The sequence below is a fragment of the Falco punctatus genome (genome assembly GCF_963210335.1).
Source record: "Falco punctatus genome assembly, chromosome: 12".
NCBI lineage: Eukaryota > Metazoa > Chordata > Aves > Falconiformes > Falconidae > Falco > Falco punctatus.
Window position 1 is genome coordinate 25,925,715 of NC_137592.1, and position 19,308 is coordinate 25,945,022.

The window sequence follows — 19,308 nt, forward strand, 5'->3', positions numbered from 1 at the left end:
GTACTCAGCTTGTATAACACCATAAATCCAGAAGCTTCTGCCTCTCCATGCTGCGTGTCCCAGGATTTGGAGCCCCTCACAATCCTCTACTACATTGGCAAAACACCCAAAATTGAACAGCTGTCCAACATGATCGTAAAGTCTTGCAAGTGCAGCTAAAGGATACCCCTGAAAAGCGTGGTGTGTGTATATTAAAAAAAATTACCAAGGAAAAAAAGAAAGAGAGAGCGAAAAGGAAAGAAAGATAAATGAAAACCCAGGTTCATCAGTGTTAAAAGAAAAAAAAAAGAAGAAAAAAAAAAGCGGTACTAGTCTGAACTGTTTGAAAGTTTGTTTTGTTTTTTTTTTTTAAACTGGCATCTGAAGCAAAACATTGAAGGCCTTTATCCTACATTTCACCTACACATAGTGTGAGATAGACAAGAAGCAAAGTTAAAGAAAAAAGAAACCTTTTAAAAAATAAACACTGGAAGAAATTTGTTAGTGTTACTATGTGAAAGGAAAAAAACAGGAAAATCCCATGAAGTGGAGTTGCTGTATCTGTCCCGTGCCTTACTTGATCTCTCTGTATTGTTACGCAATAGGCATCCTACCCGCTCCTCTTAGTTGTAGAGTTAACAGTGCATTATTTATTTGTGTGTAAAAACTATCAAATGAACATTTCCGTATCGCCATTGGAAAAAAGAAAACCAACCAATGTGGACAAAGTTGAGACCAAATAAGCTGCCAGAAATACCTATAAAGCCTAAAGGAACACAAGCTCAAAAGAATCAGAAAAGTAATGGTTAGTTTAGTTCAATTAAAATAGAAATCAGTTACTATGTTATTGAGAAATTCTGCCTTTAAAATACCTTATTTTTCATGCCAGCTGCCTAGAGAGGCTTCTTGTAAGGTCTCAAACCCTTGTTTTAAATACTGAATAATTTACTAATAAAGGACACTCTGTTTCAGTCTCAAAGACAAGTCTATAAGATTTTTTTTTTTTTTTTACTGTAAATGATTTAAAATGTCAGTTTAGTAAACCAGTGAAATATTTAACATGTACTGGTCTAATCTTCAGACCTTAATATGTTGCTGTATAGCTATGCTATGGGATTTTTTTGTTCTTTTGGTATATGTAACCATACCTAGAGTATTACAATAGGTGGGTAGTAAAAGCCAGCTTAATTGGAAACATATCTGTAGATCTCTATTTGTAAACTATTAAAAAATTAAGTACTTTATATGTAATGTGTAAATTTTCACCATATTTTTGTACTCTGTAATACTGTCAGCTCTCCTGAGTTTGAATTTGAATTTGGGGCTCTTTTTGATCACTCAGAATCATGTGTTTCCCTCTAGCTGGCCAGTATGAGTAGAGTCCCTATATTTTGACTTGCACTACAAATACATGTTTTATAATAATTGCTATACATGTGCTTTGTATATTGTTCAACATTATGACATAAGCTACCTGACCATTTGTTTTTCTGTTTTATAAAAAAGATGGATTAAAGCGATCTCTCCCCTCCGCTCCTCCCCTCCTTCCTCGGTTGTCCCCGTTTGTAATGCTTGAGCCGTGATGCGGTTCAGGTTCCTAGATCTTTTTATTTCCTTTCGGCTATAGACATTCAAACAGATGGGCAGGGAGCAAGGTCTTGCACGAAGAGATGTCCCAGCCTGGCTGAGGCGAGGCAAACCCTTGCAGAGAATGACATTCACCACTGTGCAGAAGGCTGGTAGGAAGCGTCTGCCGCAGCAGTGCCCCGAATGGGGGGCGAGCAGGATCGGTTTGCAGTCAGAGGCTGTGCGTTGGCCTCGCGTGCAGTGGGGACTTGGCCCCCAGTTAGTCTGTGGGACCAATCCTGATCCTACTGCAGGTAACAGAGGTTTGCCTTCATCTTCTGCAGCGGCACGGCAGGCCCCTTTATGCTATTGATGTGTGTGTAAGGATTTGCAGGATCAGACCCTTGATTTTTGCGAGTTTGCCAATTTTTTTTCTGATTGAGTTCACCTTAAAGCTTCTTTTAGAAAAGGAAAAAAAAAAAAAAAAGAACACGGAGTTCCTAGGATTTTGTTGGTGTTACACATGTTTAAATATTGTAGAGGGAGTAAAAAAAAAAAAAATCCACATCATAATATTCCATTTAAAAAAAGCCCCAACCTAAATCAGCAAAAAAACCATGAAGAAGGTGCATTCAGTTTATTTCACATGATGAATGGTTTTGCACAGCAAAGCTGGAAAACTGTTAGAAACATACTACTTTGGATGAGAAGGACATTTTCTGTCACTGACCCAAGCGCTGTCAGGAGGACGCTCCTGAGCTTGACGTTGTCAGCTCCAGTTTTAAGAAGTGCAATTTCTTTGGCTTCGGCAGAACACTGATGCAAAACTGAAGTACTGCAGCGGCTGGCACACGCAGCTCCTCGGGACTTCGGTAGAGCCTGTACTTATTGCCTAGATGGAAACGTAGCCCCACAGATGATCTAATCCCACCCGCTGACTCAGCGCAGAGGAGGAGGTATGTTAGACTTCTGATTTATTTAGTGAGTTGAGATGAACAAGTGAAAAATCTGTCCTGCTAACACTTGCTTGAGCCAGACTTACTCCAGTGAGAAGATGCACTGAACTCAGTGAAACTCCTCAGGGTAGTAAATACTCTGGATTTTGCTGTATACTGCAGCAAAATTAGTTTTATCAGGTTCAGTATGAGAACGGTATTTTTGTTGGACAGGAAAGGAGGCAAGGATGAACACATTTTACAAAAACTAAAAAATGTTTTTGCAATTCTCTGCTGTGGGAGTGCACCTCAAAACCAGTTTTGAAGCTTTGAAAAAGTGGAATAGGAGACAGCATAGTTGTCCAACTATACTGACTATGTGCTGGACGCAGCTGAAAATTTTGGTTTGGGTTTGGAGTTTTTCTCTAAATTTAAGTATAAAACCTTATTTCTGTAAGTCTTTACCCAAAGATTGAATAATATTTTTTTTTACCTTTTTTTTTTACTTTTTTTTTCCTCAAAATGCACTGATAGTATTTGAAATACTCTATTATAAAGCTCCTACAAGTTTTTTTTTTGTTTTGATCTTTTTGTTGTTGTTGTTTTTTTGTTTATTAGGCATGTATTTCCCTTTTAATTACCAAGGATGTTGGGCTTGATCCTACAATGTGCAGAACTCATGGGTGAAATTCCCCTCTACAGAGTGGGGTCCTAAGCACCGCTCAGGTCTGATGTAAATCCCCCTTGAATGATGTCCAGGTGGGTCTGCAACAGCTCAAGGACTTTGAGCTAGAGGCCTTGTCATGAGGCAGTAATTGCCACTGTCTGAGCAAAGTCCCTGAGAACTGGTGGGAAATGTTCAGCACCTTGAAAGATCAGACCCAAGGGGTTGACGGGGGCTGAGGGGGAATCTTAGCACTTAGCTGGGTGGGGTAGGACAGCATTTTTTATGTGTCTAGCATTGATACAATTGTATGGTTGGCATGGTTTAAAGGAGAAAAAAAAAAAGGAACTTAAAAGGACAGCTGTGTTGTACTTTGGTGATCGATTACTCTGTATTTTAACACATTGTATGTCTGTTTTTGTGGTGCTCTAGTGGTAAATAAATTATTTCAATTATATGCTGGTGTTGCTTTCATATGGCAGCGTTCGTCTGGCATAGGCGATTCCTCAGCTCTGGCTCGGTTTAATCCCTGCAAGGCTTGATTAGGTGTTTGATTGTAGTGTCTGTGACCCCAACACAGTCCAGCACAGCCTGAGGTGAAGAACAACCATGCAGGGCGAGTGTGAATCACGTCTGCTCTGAAGATTGCTTTCCCCTCTTGCCACCGCAGTATATGTCTTGTTTTGTAGACAAGAAGTGGCTTCTGGTTGACTGCTCGGAGCAGCAGTGCTGTCCCATGTACAGGACAGGTACTGGCTTGGGCAGCAGCGATGGTACCCCACAGCCTCACTGTGCCAGACCCTTCACCAGAACCATGCCCTGCCAGTCCTGTGACTGCAGGCATCAGTTTTGGGGGCTTTCCTCACTGCTTGAGGTTCTCAAAGTAGTTTCTTCCTCATTTCTGTAGTGCTGCGGGAGGTGAGAAGGCGATCTGTTGCATGATGCCCATACACTAAATGATCCCACACCACTGCGTCCTTCAGTAGAGCTCAGCGAAACTTCTGGGTTTCTATGGGGTACCAAATAGTGTACAATGGGATGGGGTATCGGAGGCAGCAGATACAAGTAGGAACATGGCAAATTCTGGCTTTGCGAAAGGGAAATATCTACAGTGGAGGTGGCCAAACCATGGAACAGGTTGCCCAGAGAGGGCATGGCATCTCCATTCCTGGAGATGCTCAGAACTGTCAGGCTCTGGGCAGACTGCTTCCACTGCGCCTGCTCTGGGCAGGAGGTTGGGCTAGAGACCCTGCAGACCCCTGCCCACCCCTACGAATCTATGAACAGTGGTGGTCTAACCCAACCATTACTTCTGTCACTGGCTAAAAAAGCGCAAGAAACTGTGGTGCTGAACTGCCTCAGCTGTTTCAGTTTGCCAGCAGCATCCACGTAGCCATGTGGAAGTGGATTTTTGACAGAAAATAGGATTCCTGAGTTTGTTGTAAGTCTCTGTGCACTCTGCAATATGTGATTGCATTATCTAAGCAAATAAGAATTAAGGAGCCTAGTATTGCAGCTTTGCTTTGTCAGACTTTCTGCAGATCTAGTCAAAGAAATAAAACTTATGGAAGGAAGGGCTGCAGCGTTGCGTCATTAATTTTAAAGTTGGTAAAATCATATGAAAAAATGCTTCCAGACCAGAGACTGCTGACAAAAAGGGTGACTATCTGCTCTTGCTGGTGCCTTCTCTGGGATCTAAGGGGTGCATAGCATTTCTTGGCATGAATGGAAGAATATGTTTATGCCAAATTTTTTAGCGTTATTGTGATAAATTATAACAAACAGACCCTGTGCACTGTGAATCGGTTTAACAATGCAATTTGGGATTAGCATTAAAAACAATCTTAGGGGCCATTTCACCACAGTTACGCTCCAGCCTTACAGTGATCTGCCTTAATTAATTTCTATGAGTTTATATAAGTAGAAAACAATAGTCCTGCAAAATTTTCAGATATGAATTTTCATTTTACTTATTTTTAGTTACCCAGCCTTGTGCTTTGACATGAATGTAATCTGCCAGCCCCCTTCTTACCCAAGGTAGCCCTCGTGCAGTGAGGTGAGAATAATTTGCAGTACTGACTGATTTATTTCTGAAATCGGTGAAGAACAGGAGGGTTTGAGGAGGAATGCTGATTGCAAGTTTTAGATGGGAAAATGGTTGTGGTGCCTGTAACTAAAGAGGAACAAAGTGGAGAGAACACAGTGTGCTAACAGAGATTTTTATAGCGTGGGGCTGAAAAGATGGAAGCTCTCCCACGATAATGAGATTTATGCAGAATATTTTGATGCTGGGCTTCTCTTTTCCTTTCGCTAACGCAGCCTCTCCAGACTGTATCAGTGAAGCCCTTGCTGCTCTGCTTGAATCAAATTGTGGTTAATAAATGTGGAATATTCAATATAGCAAAAAAACCCCAAACCATGTAAATGTCTTGAAAACCATTTTTTAGGCCAAAATCTGCCTCTTAGATCAGACAGAACAGATTCTATGAGGAGCCATGAGTTCTGGAAGAAAATAAACCAAGAGGTTATGTAATTATATGTGGTTATAAAGTAGATGTGAAGTAATGTAGTTGGCTTGTCAGTGGGTATGGGTGTAACAGTAATTTCTTCATCTGTATAAAAATAAAATTAAATGGAACAGAAAGCTGATGAGAACTTCCAATCAAATTTGATATGCTCATTTAATGAAGTAACCTGCTGGAATCTAATACAGAACCCCTGGGGTATAAGCCTTTCTTAAAACATTTGGTGGTCCAAGAAACAAATATTTCCTTTGAATGGGGTGTTTTAGTGCCAAACCAAGGTGATGGCAGGAATGGAGGAAAGGTCAGTGGTCACTGATCTCTGGCTCTCAGTACTGTTTGCACATACTGTAGGCAGGTCCCAATCAAAAAATCCTTTCAACTCATACCAAAAACATTTGCCACCAGAAAGGGAACAAGGAAGATGCAAATGGCAAGTGGGACTCGAGTCTCTTTTTGTTCAGTGAAGCACACCATGAGGCTGAGAAAGTTCTTCCGTGCTGTTTGATCCAGCTAATTAGAGATGGATCAAATCAAAATGTTAACACATGAGTACGTGTTTTACCAAAGTTGAAAATCAAATGTTTGGGGCTCTGATGTAGTGTTCAAACCTGAACTTAAATCACCAAATTCACTGCTGGGGTGTGTAAGGCTTTTTTTGCTTAAGACGCCAGAGGTTCTCGCACTTGAATAGCTCTGCGCACGCCACGTGCGAGTCTCACACAATAGTCTTGTATTTTTTTTCCTAAGCACAAAGATGTATAAAACCAATTGTCGTTCATAAGACTGGCAGTCAGGGACAGTCAGAGTGTCCCTAGACATCAAGGTGGTTCCCAGAGAACTGGTAGTGGGACACCACACCTTTGGTCACCTCATTCCTTAGTCATTAAAAGATGAGCATTGTGGGACCGTGTGGTGATTTTTTTGCCATCTGATGGAACCCATGTGAAACGAATTGATGGCTTCATTCCAGTTCCTATGTAAACTTGTTGGCAGTCTCCAAGGATATGCAGACTAATTTCATCCATCAAAGCAGAAAATATCTTCATCCGGAAAAACCTGCTTTTTTTTTTTTTTTTTCCCCCTTTGGAAAAATGTAAATACACAGGACAAAATATGCAGCAGTTCATGGGCAAGTTATGCATTCCTCTGCAGTGTGTAACCTGTTCTCAAAGAGGTGGTCTGGATCAATTTGTGAACATTTGGGAGGGAAAGCTGGATTTGGAGATACTCTGAAATATATTGTTTCCTCTACTTCTTCTATGAAACACTCAACCACAAAAAAAATCCAGAAGACTGTAAACAAGAATATGAGCTGACTTCATTTTTTTCACATTGATATCCAGCTATGATGGATAACACAGGAGGTGAATCACTGCAGATCTTAAGTGTCAAATAGAGCTAACTGATGTATGCAAAGTTGGGTCACAGAAAGCAGAGCACGAAGGATGAACACAACAGAAGGTTTATGTCAGCGTAAGTATAGGCCCTACATAAAGCCACAGGAAAACTGGACTGGTTTTTGTTGTAGTTTTTGCTTTGGACTTGGCTGTGATTCCATAACACAAAGGGCTGTTCCCATTTCTCATACTTGCCTTGGAATAGGGGCATCTTTAGGGAGGTAGGAATTTACCTAGGAATAACTGAAAGTCACAGATAGATTTTGAGATCATTATCAGTCAGGAGACGTAATTTAAAGGAGCTGTTAACGACCCTAACCTGTAGCTAAGCACCCCTAACTGCTCTCCTGGCCTCTACCTCTGCTTTGCAGTAACAGATGGTGTCTATCAAGTAGTTGAAATCACAGCAAGTATCCCAGGGACTGAGGCAGAGATCTCAAGCATTAAACCCCTGGGTTTCTCTAGTGCCAGGTCCCTTAAAGCAGTTCTGTAATATGCCAGCTGCGCTGCAGGCTGGACACAAAGCAGGACTTCAAACACACTCCCAGCAGTGGGCTAACCATGTAAATAATGCAAAGATACTTGTCTCCACAAGACCCTCATGGACTCATCAAAACAGCTGTCTTACTAACGAGACCTCCCCCCCACCCTCCTGTAAGCAGCGCAGGAGGAATCAGTGACTCTCACCCACACTGGGGGAAACGTATCCTCAGAAGCCGAGGAATATGTATATGGAAAAATATATGTCACAGGTTGCAAATATGAAAACCCCTGGACACAAGAATGCAGATAGCAAAAAAGGAAAGAATCAATTCATGGTTCATCCATTTCTGTAGATGCGTAGATTAAAGCAGTGCATACGAATTTAAAGACCTCTACAATTTGCATTGGACTGCAATGTTTATATAGTTTTTCTCTGTAGTTGTAAGGCTCTGTATTTGCTAAGTATCTTTGCACTTTCTGGACAACTTCACTAGTTATATTCTTAGCAGTCTTACTGTATGGCCCCTGGGAGGAAAAAAGGAAATTTTAGAGACTGTTTCACTTCTGGGTTACTCCAGCCATAGCAGGTTGTTTTTGTAACTCGTGTTGCTGGATGCAGGAAATTACTTTTGGAGGCAACTGAGTTGAACTGACTGGTCTTATTCCCAGCTCTTTTACTTTAGCTTTACTCCAGCACAACTATTTCAACAGGGGACAAACCAGGCTTTAAAGTCATTTGGCTAGGAACAGTCAGGCTCAGTTTGCCATTTTACTGGAGGCTTCACATAAAGGCTGTGTGTTTGTAAAGCGTTTGAACATTGATTGCCACATTAGCCTACATGAAATTAGGCTATATTACATATTTTTATTACACATTTGCACTTAAATTTTAAATCTAGAAAAATGAAGAATATGACCATTTTCCGGAGAAGGCAATTGAATTTATCGCTGAAATTGGTGTATTTTACAATGTGTTGCTGCCATTTTTATCTCATTCAACAATATTGAAAATAACATTCTTTAATGCTGTATTGAAGTCTTGTGCCATATTTATTGCATGTAATTCATATGGCTATAGCTAGGGAAAACTACCCTTTTCATTTGCTTATGGCTTTCTCAAATAGTTTTCAGACTGAACTTTTGATATTAGAATTTGGCCCAGAGATAAATTTATCTGCAAAGTTTTATTAGACCTTGTTGAGATATCTTTGATATCTGCCTTATCCTCTCCCATCAGAAGTGCTGTGCACTACTAGCTCAGCTTGAGAGCAAAAATCACTCATTTGCGCTCTAGGTTGTTGCATCATACGGTCAGATTGGTATATCAGTTTTCATTTCAAACATGAAAGCAAGTTTCCAGTGTTCCTGACTGTAAAGAAGTGCTTGAAACCATGAGCTGTGTTGAATTAACATGGCAACATCTACTTTAATCTGCAGAATAACTGAAACAGAGCAGGGAATGAAGTTGTGCTCTTTGCAGCTTTTCCATGGAGGATATGCTCTTTTCAGAGGAATGGCCTCTCCCTCACGCTTCCCACATACAGCAAAAAAGTCTGCAAAGCAAGTCGTTGTCTTCTTTCTTTGGTACTTAAGAAAAAAGAATGAAAATGTCAGATTTGCAGGTTCTTGTTGAGAAAAAAAATCTGAAGAAAAAGAACTACCTAATCATCTAAACTGTTTCCAGCCTTGACAATATCTTCTCCAGAAATTAGATATATATATATATATTTGTAGCATGAACTGGTCCACCTGTGTAAGTGTCCTAATGAGAAGCCTCTTCAGAAACAGCCCAGCCCCCTTCTGTCTATGAGAAGAGGGTGAAGCACCTCAGCACCAATACTCTCCACCAGCTAATGGGAAGGGAGGGCAGACACTTCTTAAAGGAGTTTTTAGCTGTGCTTCTGACTTCCAGTTGGGCTTCTGTTCACTGCAGAGTAGTTGCAACCTGATAAGGAAATAAAGCTACGATGGTCCATTGAGGTAAGGTAGATCTCAGCAGAAGACAAAGTGTGTTCAGACACATCTTGATGTTCAGCCACTGCCTGACCTAAGAGAAAATCTAAGTGTGAAGGAATCTCATTCAGCAAAAAATGACCACAAAGAAGAAAACTGTAAGCTGCATTTCCAGAGACCAACTGGAAGAATGAGAATGTTTAATACCAGACACAGACCTGCTTAGGAAAATGCAAGAGCCGTGACTTATCTCTGTCAAGGCACTGAAAGAATGATGATGCATCCCTAGGCTAGCCAGGCACTGTGTGGGAGTAGCTTCATCGCAGTCTAGTTTCAGCTTCATCATGAACTTGGGTTACTTGCTGGTATGCATCTGTCTGTGAATCTTGATCCATTCCTTTGAAATCTTTTCAAGAGTAATCTGCCACAGAATGTGTTTGTAGAAAGTGAAGAAAAAAAAGCAAGTGTCCAAATAAAAAATAAAGGTCAGTCAGACTTTTTTCTGTGTGAATCATCATTGCACCCATATTCCCTGCTGGAATAATTACAGAATTTGTTTAGAAGACTATGATTCTTCTGTTTTATTTCAAATCTGTTGTAAATTACTTCACTAGAGGTTGCATACTCAGCATCTTTGTAACAAAATAATTCCGAATCCATACCAAAAATTTTTGATTTGCTTTAAAGGAACTGCTTCCAGAGGCTTAATGACAAATCTGATCCTTGTATCTTTTCTTTCTGCAGCCTTTCTTCTGAGGTTTGGCTGTGCCAATACCATGAGTTCATGGTGGTGATTTTCTTGTATCAGGTGTGAACTTCTCTTGAAAAGTAGGCTATAGCACTGTGTCTATCTGTTTGCCATATAGACCATTGATAGCTAGGAGACATACATGTGACTTTGAATAAAGGGGGTTGGCTTGAAGCTGTGTTCCTCAGAGTCAAAGAATCCTCCCAATCTTCTAACCGTGGAGCCCAGTTCTCCAGTTTCTTGGGGTCACAGTCACAGTCACCTCCACACCTCCACCTCCACAAGCCTGCCTACCAGAAACCAAACAGATCACTGAAGGTACCTTCCATGATGGAAACAGAGTGTGAAGGCCAGAAAGCTCTTAGATTTGTTTATGGACTTGGCAGCCTAAATATATTCACAGCTAAGGAATACTTATATGAACACAAGCAACCATATGCAGTGATCAAGTAAGGCAAAACTATGCTTTTCTCAAAAAAGCAAAGAAGACACCTCTGCAGAAACTATATGAAAGAGGCTTGTTAAAAGGATGACAAAAACGTTAGCTCCAAGTAAATCATTAAGATGACACTGCTGAAAAGCCATCACATTTCTACCATTCAATTAACGTCCTATTTGTTTGATTGTTATATTCCTGGGTTTTCAAGGTAAAAATTTGGTGCATTCACTTAGCCTTCAAATCCAGCACTGGTTCCCTACTTAAATGAGAAATACTGTGTTTTTATGTTACTAGTTTAATGCAGCAAGCAAACAGAGATCAAAGTATCTTGAGAAACTACATTTAATTATAATCACCGCCACAAATGCCAGAGCAAGATGTGGCTCTTTCATAAAAGAAAACACAGTAAAACAATATTGTGCAGTTTACAAATTCCATCAAACCACTGTACAAATAAACAATGCTACTGAATCACACAACAAATCATCTTACAATTAGGCCACACAAGACCATCTGGTTTGCAAGCCAGCCTACAAGCCAAAGAGGAAAACTTTGAAGATAAATATTGCCATATGTGGAAGCCCAGGAAAAATATTACTTACTAGCATGGAGCATCATTTTGAAATGTAATTCTCCATGGGAATTGAAGATTTCTTACTGAGGCTAATATGTTTTGCAAGAAACCTCCCAAAATGGAAGCATAAGGTATTACAGATAGGCCCAGAGACTGTGAAGGAATGAGAAAGAACTTTTAAAGCAGCTGGATTTAGCCTGTCTGATGCTTGAGTACCTAAATTAATTTGGAAGTTTTAACATTTTTTCTGTCCAGGACATTTGCCTAGTTGCATAAGGGAAACACCCTGTTATTTCTCAGTCAGAGTGTACTGATAATGGTAAAAAGCAGAATTTCATCTACATGAGCTTTGAATAGCTGAAGTAAAATTATTTTATCACTCCTTGTTATACCAGCAGTCAGAGGTTCTTAGCATGCTGATGGACAGCTTTGTAAAACTTCAAGACTAAAGAGAAAGGTTATCCAAAGCAAACAAATATTTGGGAAGTCTGTCTTTGAGTCACATAATGGTTGTGCAGTTCAGAAGACTGGAATTCAGCATTTTCTAAAATCCAAGGCACTTCAAGGCACTAAAAATAGCTAACAACTATCGAGATGTCTAAAATCATCTTTCAGAGATGTTGACCAATGAACATGTTTATTCCAAAGCCAGTGGTAAGTTCCTCCTTAATATTGGTGACACAGGGTCAGGTCTTGAAGCACAATAGTCAAAAAAGGAGAATATAAAAAAAGCAGCAAATCATAAAAAGCACAAACCCAACATCAGTTGCTTATCCATCTGAACAATTTCTGATTAAAATAAAAAATACAGAAGTGTTTCATTTGAAATTTACAACCTGTGTGGAGTTCTGCTGGTTTGTTCCCTATTTGTTTTGCCTTATGCCATGAAAGACCATGAACATGTGAAGAGGGTTTATCTTTCATGCTTCGAATGAAAAGAAGTTGAAATATTAGAAAGGATAGTTCAGGACATTTATAGAATGATAAAATGTCCTTTAAACTACAGTGGTTTATATGCATTATATAGGGTATGAAATTGCTTGAAAGCTCATAATTGACATCTCTGGCTCGTTAAATGTTTTCTTTCTGTCACAGGTATTTCTCATAAACTTGATCAAAGGTTTGGATTCTCTAGAAAATGGCTCATATGTTAAGAATAACTCAAAAATGCTGAAGTCACAGTTTTATTCTTGCAGGGTTGCTTGTGAAATCTGTGTCTTGATACTGAGATTTCAGAAATGGGTTTAGGCAATGTTTTTACAAACTAAGAAAATACCTTTAAAAATGCAGCCCCTCTCCCAAATTTTCAGCCTCAAGGCAAATGTAACGTTCCTACAGTTGCCCTGCTTTAAAATTTTTCTCATCTATTGTGTCCAGTGCATCATCCTTTAAAGAAATTTTATAAAACTAATTGGGGATTTGGGAGCTTTTGCTTCAGTTCACTAAGACGTGAAGTTACACATGAGTGTATCACACCTCTGACTGTCCTGACACATGCTGAGCCTTTGTGCTGGGTCTTCATTTGCTGTGTTAGTCCAGTCCTCTGGTTTCAAGAGAGGTCTGATTTAAGTCAGTGCAAGTCTGAGCCAGACCTTGATAAACCAGAATGAGAAATGAAAGTGTTGTTGGCCTGACTTTGAGAGGTACTAGCTTTGGTATTCCATCATATATTCAGTAGGCACTGGGTATCACAGGGAACACTACTACCGTGCTTGGTGTATATTGCTAGCTCGTGAGAGCATCTCACTCTCTGAAGTTACTGTAAGGGCTCCTTAGATCACAGGGTGGAAAAAAACATGGCCTTCTGTAATCCGATGTATAACAACCGAGCCTTCTGTTTGCTGGCTGATTTCTTACTTAGTCTGAGGTGCAGCCCCTGCATTTGCAGGCTGTGCGGACTGAATGGCCGGTGCAAAATGGGGGATCTCTCCTTTTGGCATCAAAATGGGAGATCTCTCCTTTTGGCATCACTGGGCAGCGGTTTTCGTGGAGATTCAGAAGCTGATAAACAAAGGTCTGCCAGCTTGCATCATATATAGATCCCGATTATGCTGATGCCATGGATTAAAACGGTGAGCAAGCAGGCTGTGCAGAATTTCAACTGGTGATCTTTGCATTACTTACTGTTTTTTTATTTCAGAAAGCAGCAGTTATTTTGCAGGCATTTACAGTAGTCCTAGACCTACACAGAGCATAGGGGAAGACCTGATCTTTGCCCTTTCACTGCAAGATAGATAACTAAAGCTGTGGAGAAAGCTGAGATGAAGTTTCTCTCTTTAAAAGGTTTTTCTCCCCAGATTACATTGATCTCAGAATTCTTTAACAGAGCTACTGAGCTATACCAGCTTGCCTGGCTAGGCATCAGCACTGACCCTGAGGTGGCTTAAAACATGTGTGAGTCATGGAAAGGAGTTTTGGATGGGAAATTTGGCAGGGATGTGCCAGGGTAGGCAGAGCAGGGTAGGGCAGGGCAGGGCAGGGAAGGGCAGGGCAGGCAGGCAGGGTGCCCATGGCTGGGAAAGAAGAGCACTTACAGTTCTACATTTTATTTCTGTGTTTCTTGCCCTGCTGTCTCCCTGTCTCCTGGTATTTCCACCACAGTGCAGGCTGCAGCCCTTAGCATGCAAATGCACAGAAAGAAAGAAGCTTTCTCCTGAGTGCTAGATTTTGGCTGAAAAGTGAGCAAGAGATGAAATCTCTCTCGTCCTTGCAGAGGCCTGTCTCTCCCCAGCCGATGTTGAACAGCACTGAGTCACAATCACAGACGGCGTTAACTCCCCGAGGCCAAAGAAAGCCTTGCTAGCATCCTGAAGGGGATTCCCAGCCACCTCACTCATGCGCAGCGCCTCTGGCATCCGGTGGCTTGCCCAGCTTTATTTATTTATTTGTTTTATTCACCTCTGTTTTGTCTGGAAAAGGCTTATCTATTTCTCCTCCCGAGGCTCAGGTCTTTCTTTCAGCTCGTGCCAAATCCCAGAGCCACGTGTTTCGGGAGCCTCCTTGGAGGAGGAGTGGACCCGTGTCCCGTTCTGACCCGTGTCCTGTTCCTTGGCTGCGCCGCGCGGGAGGTGACTGGGACCCGTGAGGAGGGGGATGCAGTGCCGCGGCCGGAGGGCGAGATGGCAGGCCGAGCTGTGGCATTGGTTGGTGACCCGCAAAAGCTGTGGGGTTGAAGCCTCAGCCCAGGATGTGGCTTCAGCCCTCAGCTGGGCTTCCAGCAGGGACACGGCCTCCTCTCACATGGACGTGATGGGAAGGGCACATAGGATGGGGGAAGATGGAAAAACAATGCTCAATGGCACTGGGAAACTTTACCAGGCAATACATTTGACCCTCAGCACCTTGCAGAAGCTAAGCACCGTGACAGAAAGCCTCTTCCCCCTGGGTGGATGCAATGCCAGCGGGTGTCATTTGGCTTGGACAAGACCCTCAGCTGCTGGCCAGCTGGGCCACTGGCATTGATGGAAGCATGCCAGCCTGCTCCATTTCTACGTTTTCATCTGTGCCTTGCTTAGAAAGCTGCTCAACCAGCGTCCCGAGCGAGGCGGGCCTCCTGCGTGCATATCCCCTGCAGCCAGGCTGTGGCAGGGGGAGGGAGCGGGCCCTTCCTCCATTTTGGGGGGGGCTCAGCGTGGCATGGGCCCGCCTGTGCTCCCCCTGCCAGGCTCGGCCCCACAGGGTGCAGGGGAGAGTGCCACAGCCGCACCAACATCCAACGCCCTGCACGGCGGCAGCACGCACAGCACTGCCCTGACATTAAACAAATAATAATAATAATAACAACAACAATAATAATAACAACAACAACAATAATAATAATAAAACAAAAAACAGAAAGAGAAAAGGAGAGAGAGCGAGAGAGCGAAACCTACACCCTCCATTTCACGCAGTGTCCAGAAAGCCTGGCTGTCAGCATCCTGCTGGACTCCCTCCAGGCAGGTATTCATTACATAGATTTGACTTTTTAAATACGATAGAAATGAGAACTGCAAACTTAATATGTTTTTCTTCTTGGGAGATGAGGGGGCAGGAGGGAGGGGAATAGCGTTTACCTCATAATTTCCCTTTCTCTTCCCCCCTCTGTGTAAGCCACATTATTCTTTCTGCAAAGGTACTTGGGGAAACTTGCTAAAATTTTCCCTCATGCTTGAAATTTACTTACCCTGGGTAACAGGAAATGTGGTGTCTTGTGATGTAGATTGTTATACCAGATGGTAATCTTAGCACATGCTATTTGTGTAGATCTGCGGTGCAAGTGAGTCATCATTCGTAGCTGACCTTCAGTGCTGTGAAAATACTTCTTTCAATAATAACAATAACAATAACAATAACAAACAACATTTAGGCACAGTTCGGCTCCGCTGGCGTGAAGACAAGGCCAGGCTGCGCAGCCAGTGAAGGTGGGTCCTGGGCTCCCTGTGAAGCACGGTTACAATTTCTCCAGAGCGGGATCCAAGGCTCGTTACGACTCTTACCATCGGCTCCACTGAGCTCTGGATCAGGCCCAGATCCTGTTGCATCACATTTCTTTACAGCCTCCCTACGTTCCCCTCTCTGCACTCCTCCATTGACAGGGAGCACTTGCCCATTTTCAGCTGTATAGGAAGGGGCACAGCAGCACAATCAAACCCACACAATGGGGCTGGCTTGCTGCTCTTTCCAAAGTCGATGCATCATACTGAATTTGGGAGGGGGAGAAGACTGAGACACGTTACCCCTGAATCACAACTACGCTTGCAATTTCCACACCTGAAAAAGGAAAGATTTGGCCTGATCCAGGTAGTCATATTTTGATGGAAAGCATCAACTTTGGCTAGAGACTCCCACAACACTTGTGCCAGCTCAGCTTTCCTTATCCCTTTCCAGTGTCTGCATGGATAATTCTGAACAGAGGTTCCAGCTTCGGTTAATCTGCATATCTAAGCCCAGATCCTGCAAGGATTCCATTTGTGCAGGATTGAGCCTATACATTGAAATTACAGTTGTTATTAGTAGTGCCACTACAGTCCTGTAGGAATACAGACACAGTATTTGACTCCAGTGTTTCCTGCAGCAATGAATTCCACTCTGGGAAGGAGCATTTCCTTTCATTTTCCTGAAGTTGTCCCTTATGGTGGGATTTCAGACAAAGATTCATTTTTCCTTCCATTAAAATACTGGGTGCTAACAAAAAGTGATTTCTGGCCCTTTGTAATTATCAAAACCTCAGTCCTTGCTAGCCATGATAACTTTCCAGAGACATTCTTCTGGTCATTTCAGCACCTACTTCACTGTCTCCTAGGAAAAAAGGGTGAGAGTTTCAAACCACGTTACCTATTGTGTTTAGAAAGCACAGTAAAGTAAATAAAGCATTTAAGTAAGGAGAACCCATAAGCCTATCATATGTCAAACTTCTCAATACCGATTACAACTCACATCTGATAGAGTGAAAATCACACTGGCAATTAGATCAAGAATGGCTGATTAAATTCCTCAGGCTTCCCAAATCACAACGCTAGTATTTGTTTCAAAGACCTCATAATTACTGTATTTAAAAGGCTGTTATTCAATACCCTCCTCCAACTCTAAATTGCTCCTGATGTCAACTTGAGGTACATGAAATTCTGTCTACGGCATATGCTATAGCTGATCAGTGAATATGACCTTTATGACAGCGTGTACATCTTTTGCTTTATACTTATCTTCTCTTTGAAAGATTGGAGTAGATGGATATTGTAGAAGAGGCAGTACTTTTGATTAAAAGCTTACTAAATCAGTGGAAAACCTTCCATCTTCCATGGATGTTAATGGACTTTGGATGAGGTCCATTGTGACTGATTTTGCTGGATCACTCATGCAATAAAATTGCCTATTTTCTAATGCTGAACTGTACTTACCTCCCAACCAGTAGAATACAAGTGACACATACATTCATCTTAACCTAGTCCACATTTTTCAGTTGCTTTGATGTTTTCTGATGAGAGGATCTGACAAAGCAGGAACTAGTTGTAAAGCAAAAAAAAAAAGACTTTGGAGTGCAGTGAAATTATATATTTCTTTAGCAGTCTGTCTTGTTCAAGAGAATTCCGTATTTGTTACACTGTCCTACTGGTAGCAGTGATAAAGTGTTTTAAAACCGAAGTCCATTTTCTTGCTCTCACATTCAATATATGCAGCCCTTGTAAAAGGCAGGAAAATTCCTGATGTTTGAAAAAGTTGCTTTTGGTGCCAAAGCAGACAGAAAACGTCTATGCTCCTGTAGAAATGCAAGGGGAATAAAGCTGTTTCTAAGGGGATAAATGTCTCTCCTATTTCCTATTCCCTGTTACTTTGGTTACTGTTACTTTTAAACATTCCTAGCATTTTGCACATAATAAAAAAAATGGCAAAATCCCTGTTAGTTTCTAGACACTATTTTCAAACCAAAGCTGCTTGTGTCAAAGAAAGGTGCAAACACCAGCCCATCCCACTCCAGTATATCAACCCATCCTAGGTGGAGCTCTTGCCACTCCACTTGTTGAAGGAAGGAGATGGTACAGAGAAATAAATAGAATAAAAATTAAGCAAGCGTGAGGATTTGAAAAACATAATCATAAGCCCCAGAGATCTACCCATTGTCTTTGGGCTTATGATCACCACTGGCTTCATTTCTTCCTACTGTGGACATTACAGTAACATTCAATTACATTACATATGGTCTTCAGCTGTGGACAAGGTATAAATGTGACTGTCACAGCAGTTATTCTTGCAAAGTACTATGCTATGGCACTGGTCTTGATGAAGACAAAAATAACTTAATATAGCCAGTCCCTTGCACCCAGCTGTCATCATCTATTATCCTCTACTGCCACTCTCCTCCAAAACTGTTCTTCAGAGGAAGCAAACAGCAGGCAGCCCCACTCCCCATCCCTTTACCAGAGCCGCAAACCAATGCCCCCACATCAGGATAAAGAGCTTACCACTAGGAACATTTCCTTCTGACAGCCTTGATTGCTGCCCTGTAGTTTGTGTTTCCTTTATTTATTAGGAATCTATTTCAGCTTGGTAATTAGTTGTGCTAATGGGGACAGCAGTGCAGCCACTGTGCCACGGTCTGGGTTTGGTCCCACCCAGCAGGTTACAGATACTGAAGGAAAACAGAGCTCCAATTTCCCACTTGCTTGAAACTTTCTTTGTGTTTTCCTGCAGGACTAGATGAAATATTGCTGCTGCCATGCCATAATTTCTAGGCTGAAATGCTAGGTGAACTATGAAATGCAAAACTGAGTGGGATTATCTGCACACAACCTGGCTTACCTTTTAGAAGGCTTCACATACACCCTTGCCGCATGAAGCTGGGCTGGGCTGGAGTCAGGGTCTTGGGACAGTCACCATTTCCCATCCAGCTTCTCATGGGCTCTTTCTACCGATTCCTTTTCTCTGTCTGTGTGAGAGTGGGCTGGCATCTACCTCTCTGTAGGTAGTGCAAATCAAGAGTTTTACTGGGCATTTGAAATATTTTCTTTCCATAAGCTTTGCCTGCGAGTGGCCTTAGTTTTTTGTCTTGCAAGATAGACTGCCTGAGATTTCATTTGCACTTTTATAGCCTGTTTTAAAATGACTGAGAGTTACCACTATATGTTTGCTGTTTCTGAAAGCATTTTAGCTTTCATTTAACAGTAGCATCTGTCTTTGCGCTGTGGCTTTTTTTTTTTTTCTTAACAGCAAAATGAAACTCATTATTTATTTTCCTCCAAGCGTTACATAAAGTAGCATCCCTGGCTGAAGTATCTACAAATATGGCAGTCTCTGATGTTCCTCATTTGTCTGTCATTAGTAATATCCTTTAGTAACCTCTGGCTAAGGCATTTTTCAGATATGCAGTTCTTCTGGTAACTTATTTACTCAGGACAGTTTAATTCAGAGGCAACATCTGGATATCCATGGAAGCCAGTCTTACAGCTTAGCTGACTGAGGTACCACAGAGGTCAAGTGAACTGCCTGTGGTGATACTTTAGCTGCCATTGAACTTAGGACCTTCCTGCCTCCAAATCACTGTGTTGTAACTGTTAGACTCTCCTCTCTCC

The 19,308-nt window shown here is 41.7% G+C and overlaps 1 protein-coding gene across 9 annotated transcripts in view; it reads left to right on the forward strand.

Moving 5' to 3' along the window:
* Positions 1–19,308, forward strand: part of TGFB2 (transforming growth factor beta 2) — a 110,276-nt gene that overhangs the window by 61,884 nt on the left and 29,084 nt on the right. For all 9 annotated transcript variants that reach the window (XR_013931492.1, XR_013931493.1, XR_013931494.1 and 6 more), the window contains exon 7: positions 1–19,308. This exon is cut by the window's right edge. Coding sequence is in view for 1 of the 9 variants with exons in the window: in XM_080408557.1 (XP_080264683.1) it covers positions 1–159 (159 nt within the window). In the remaining 8 variants the exon portion in view is untranslated.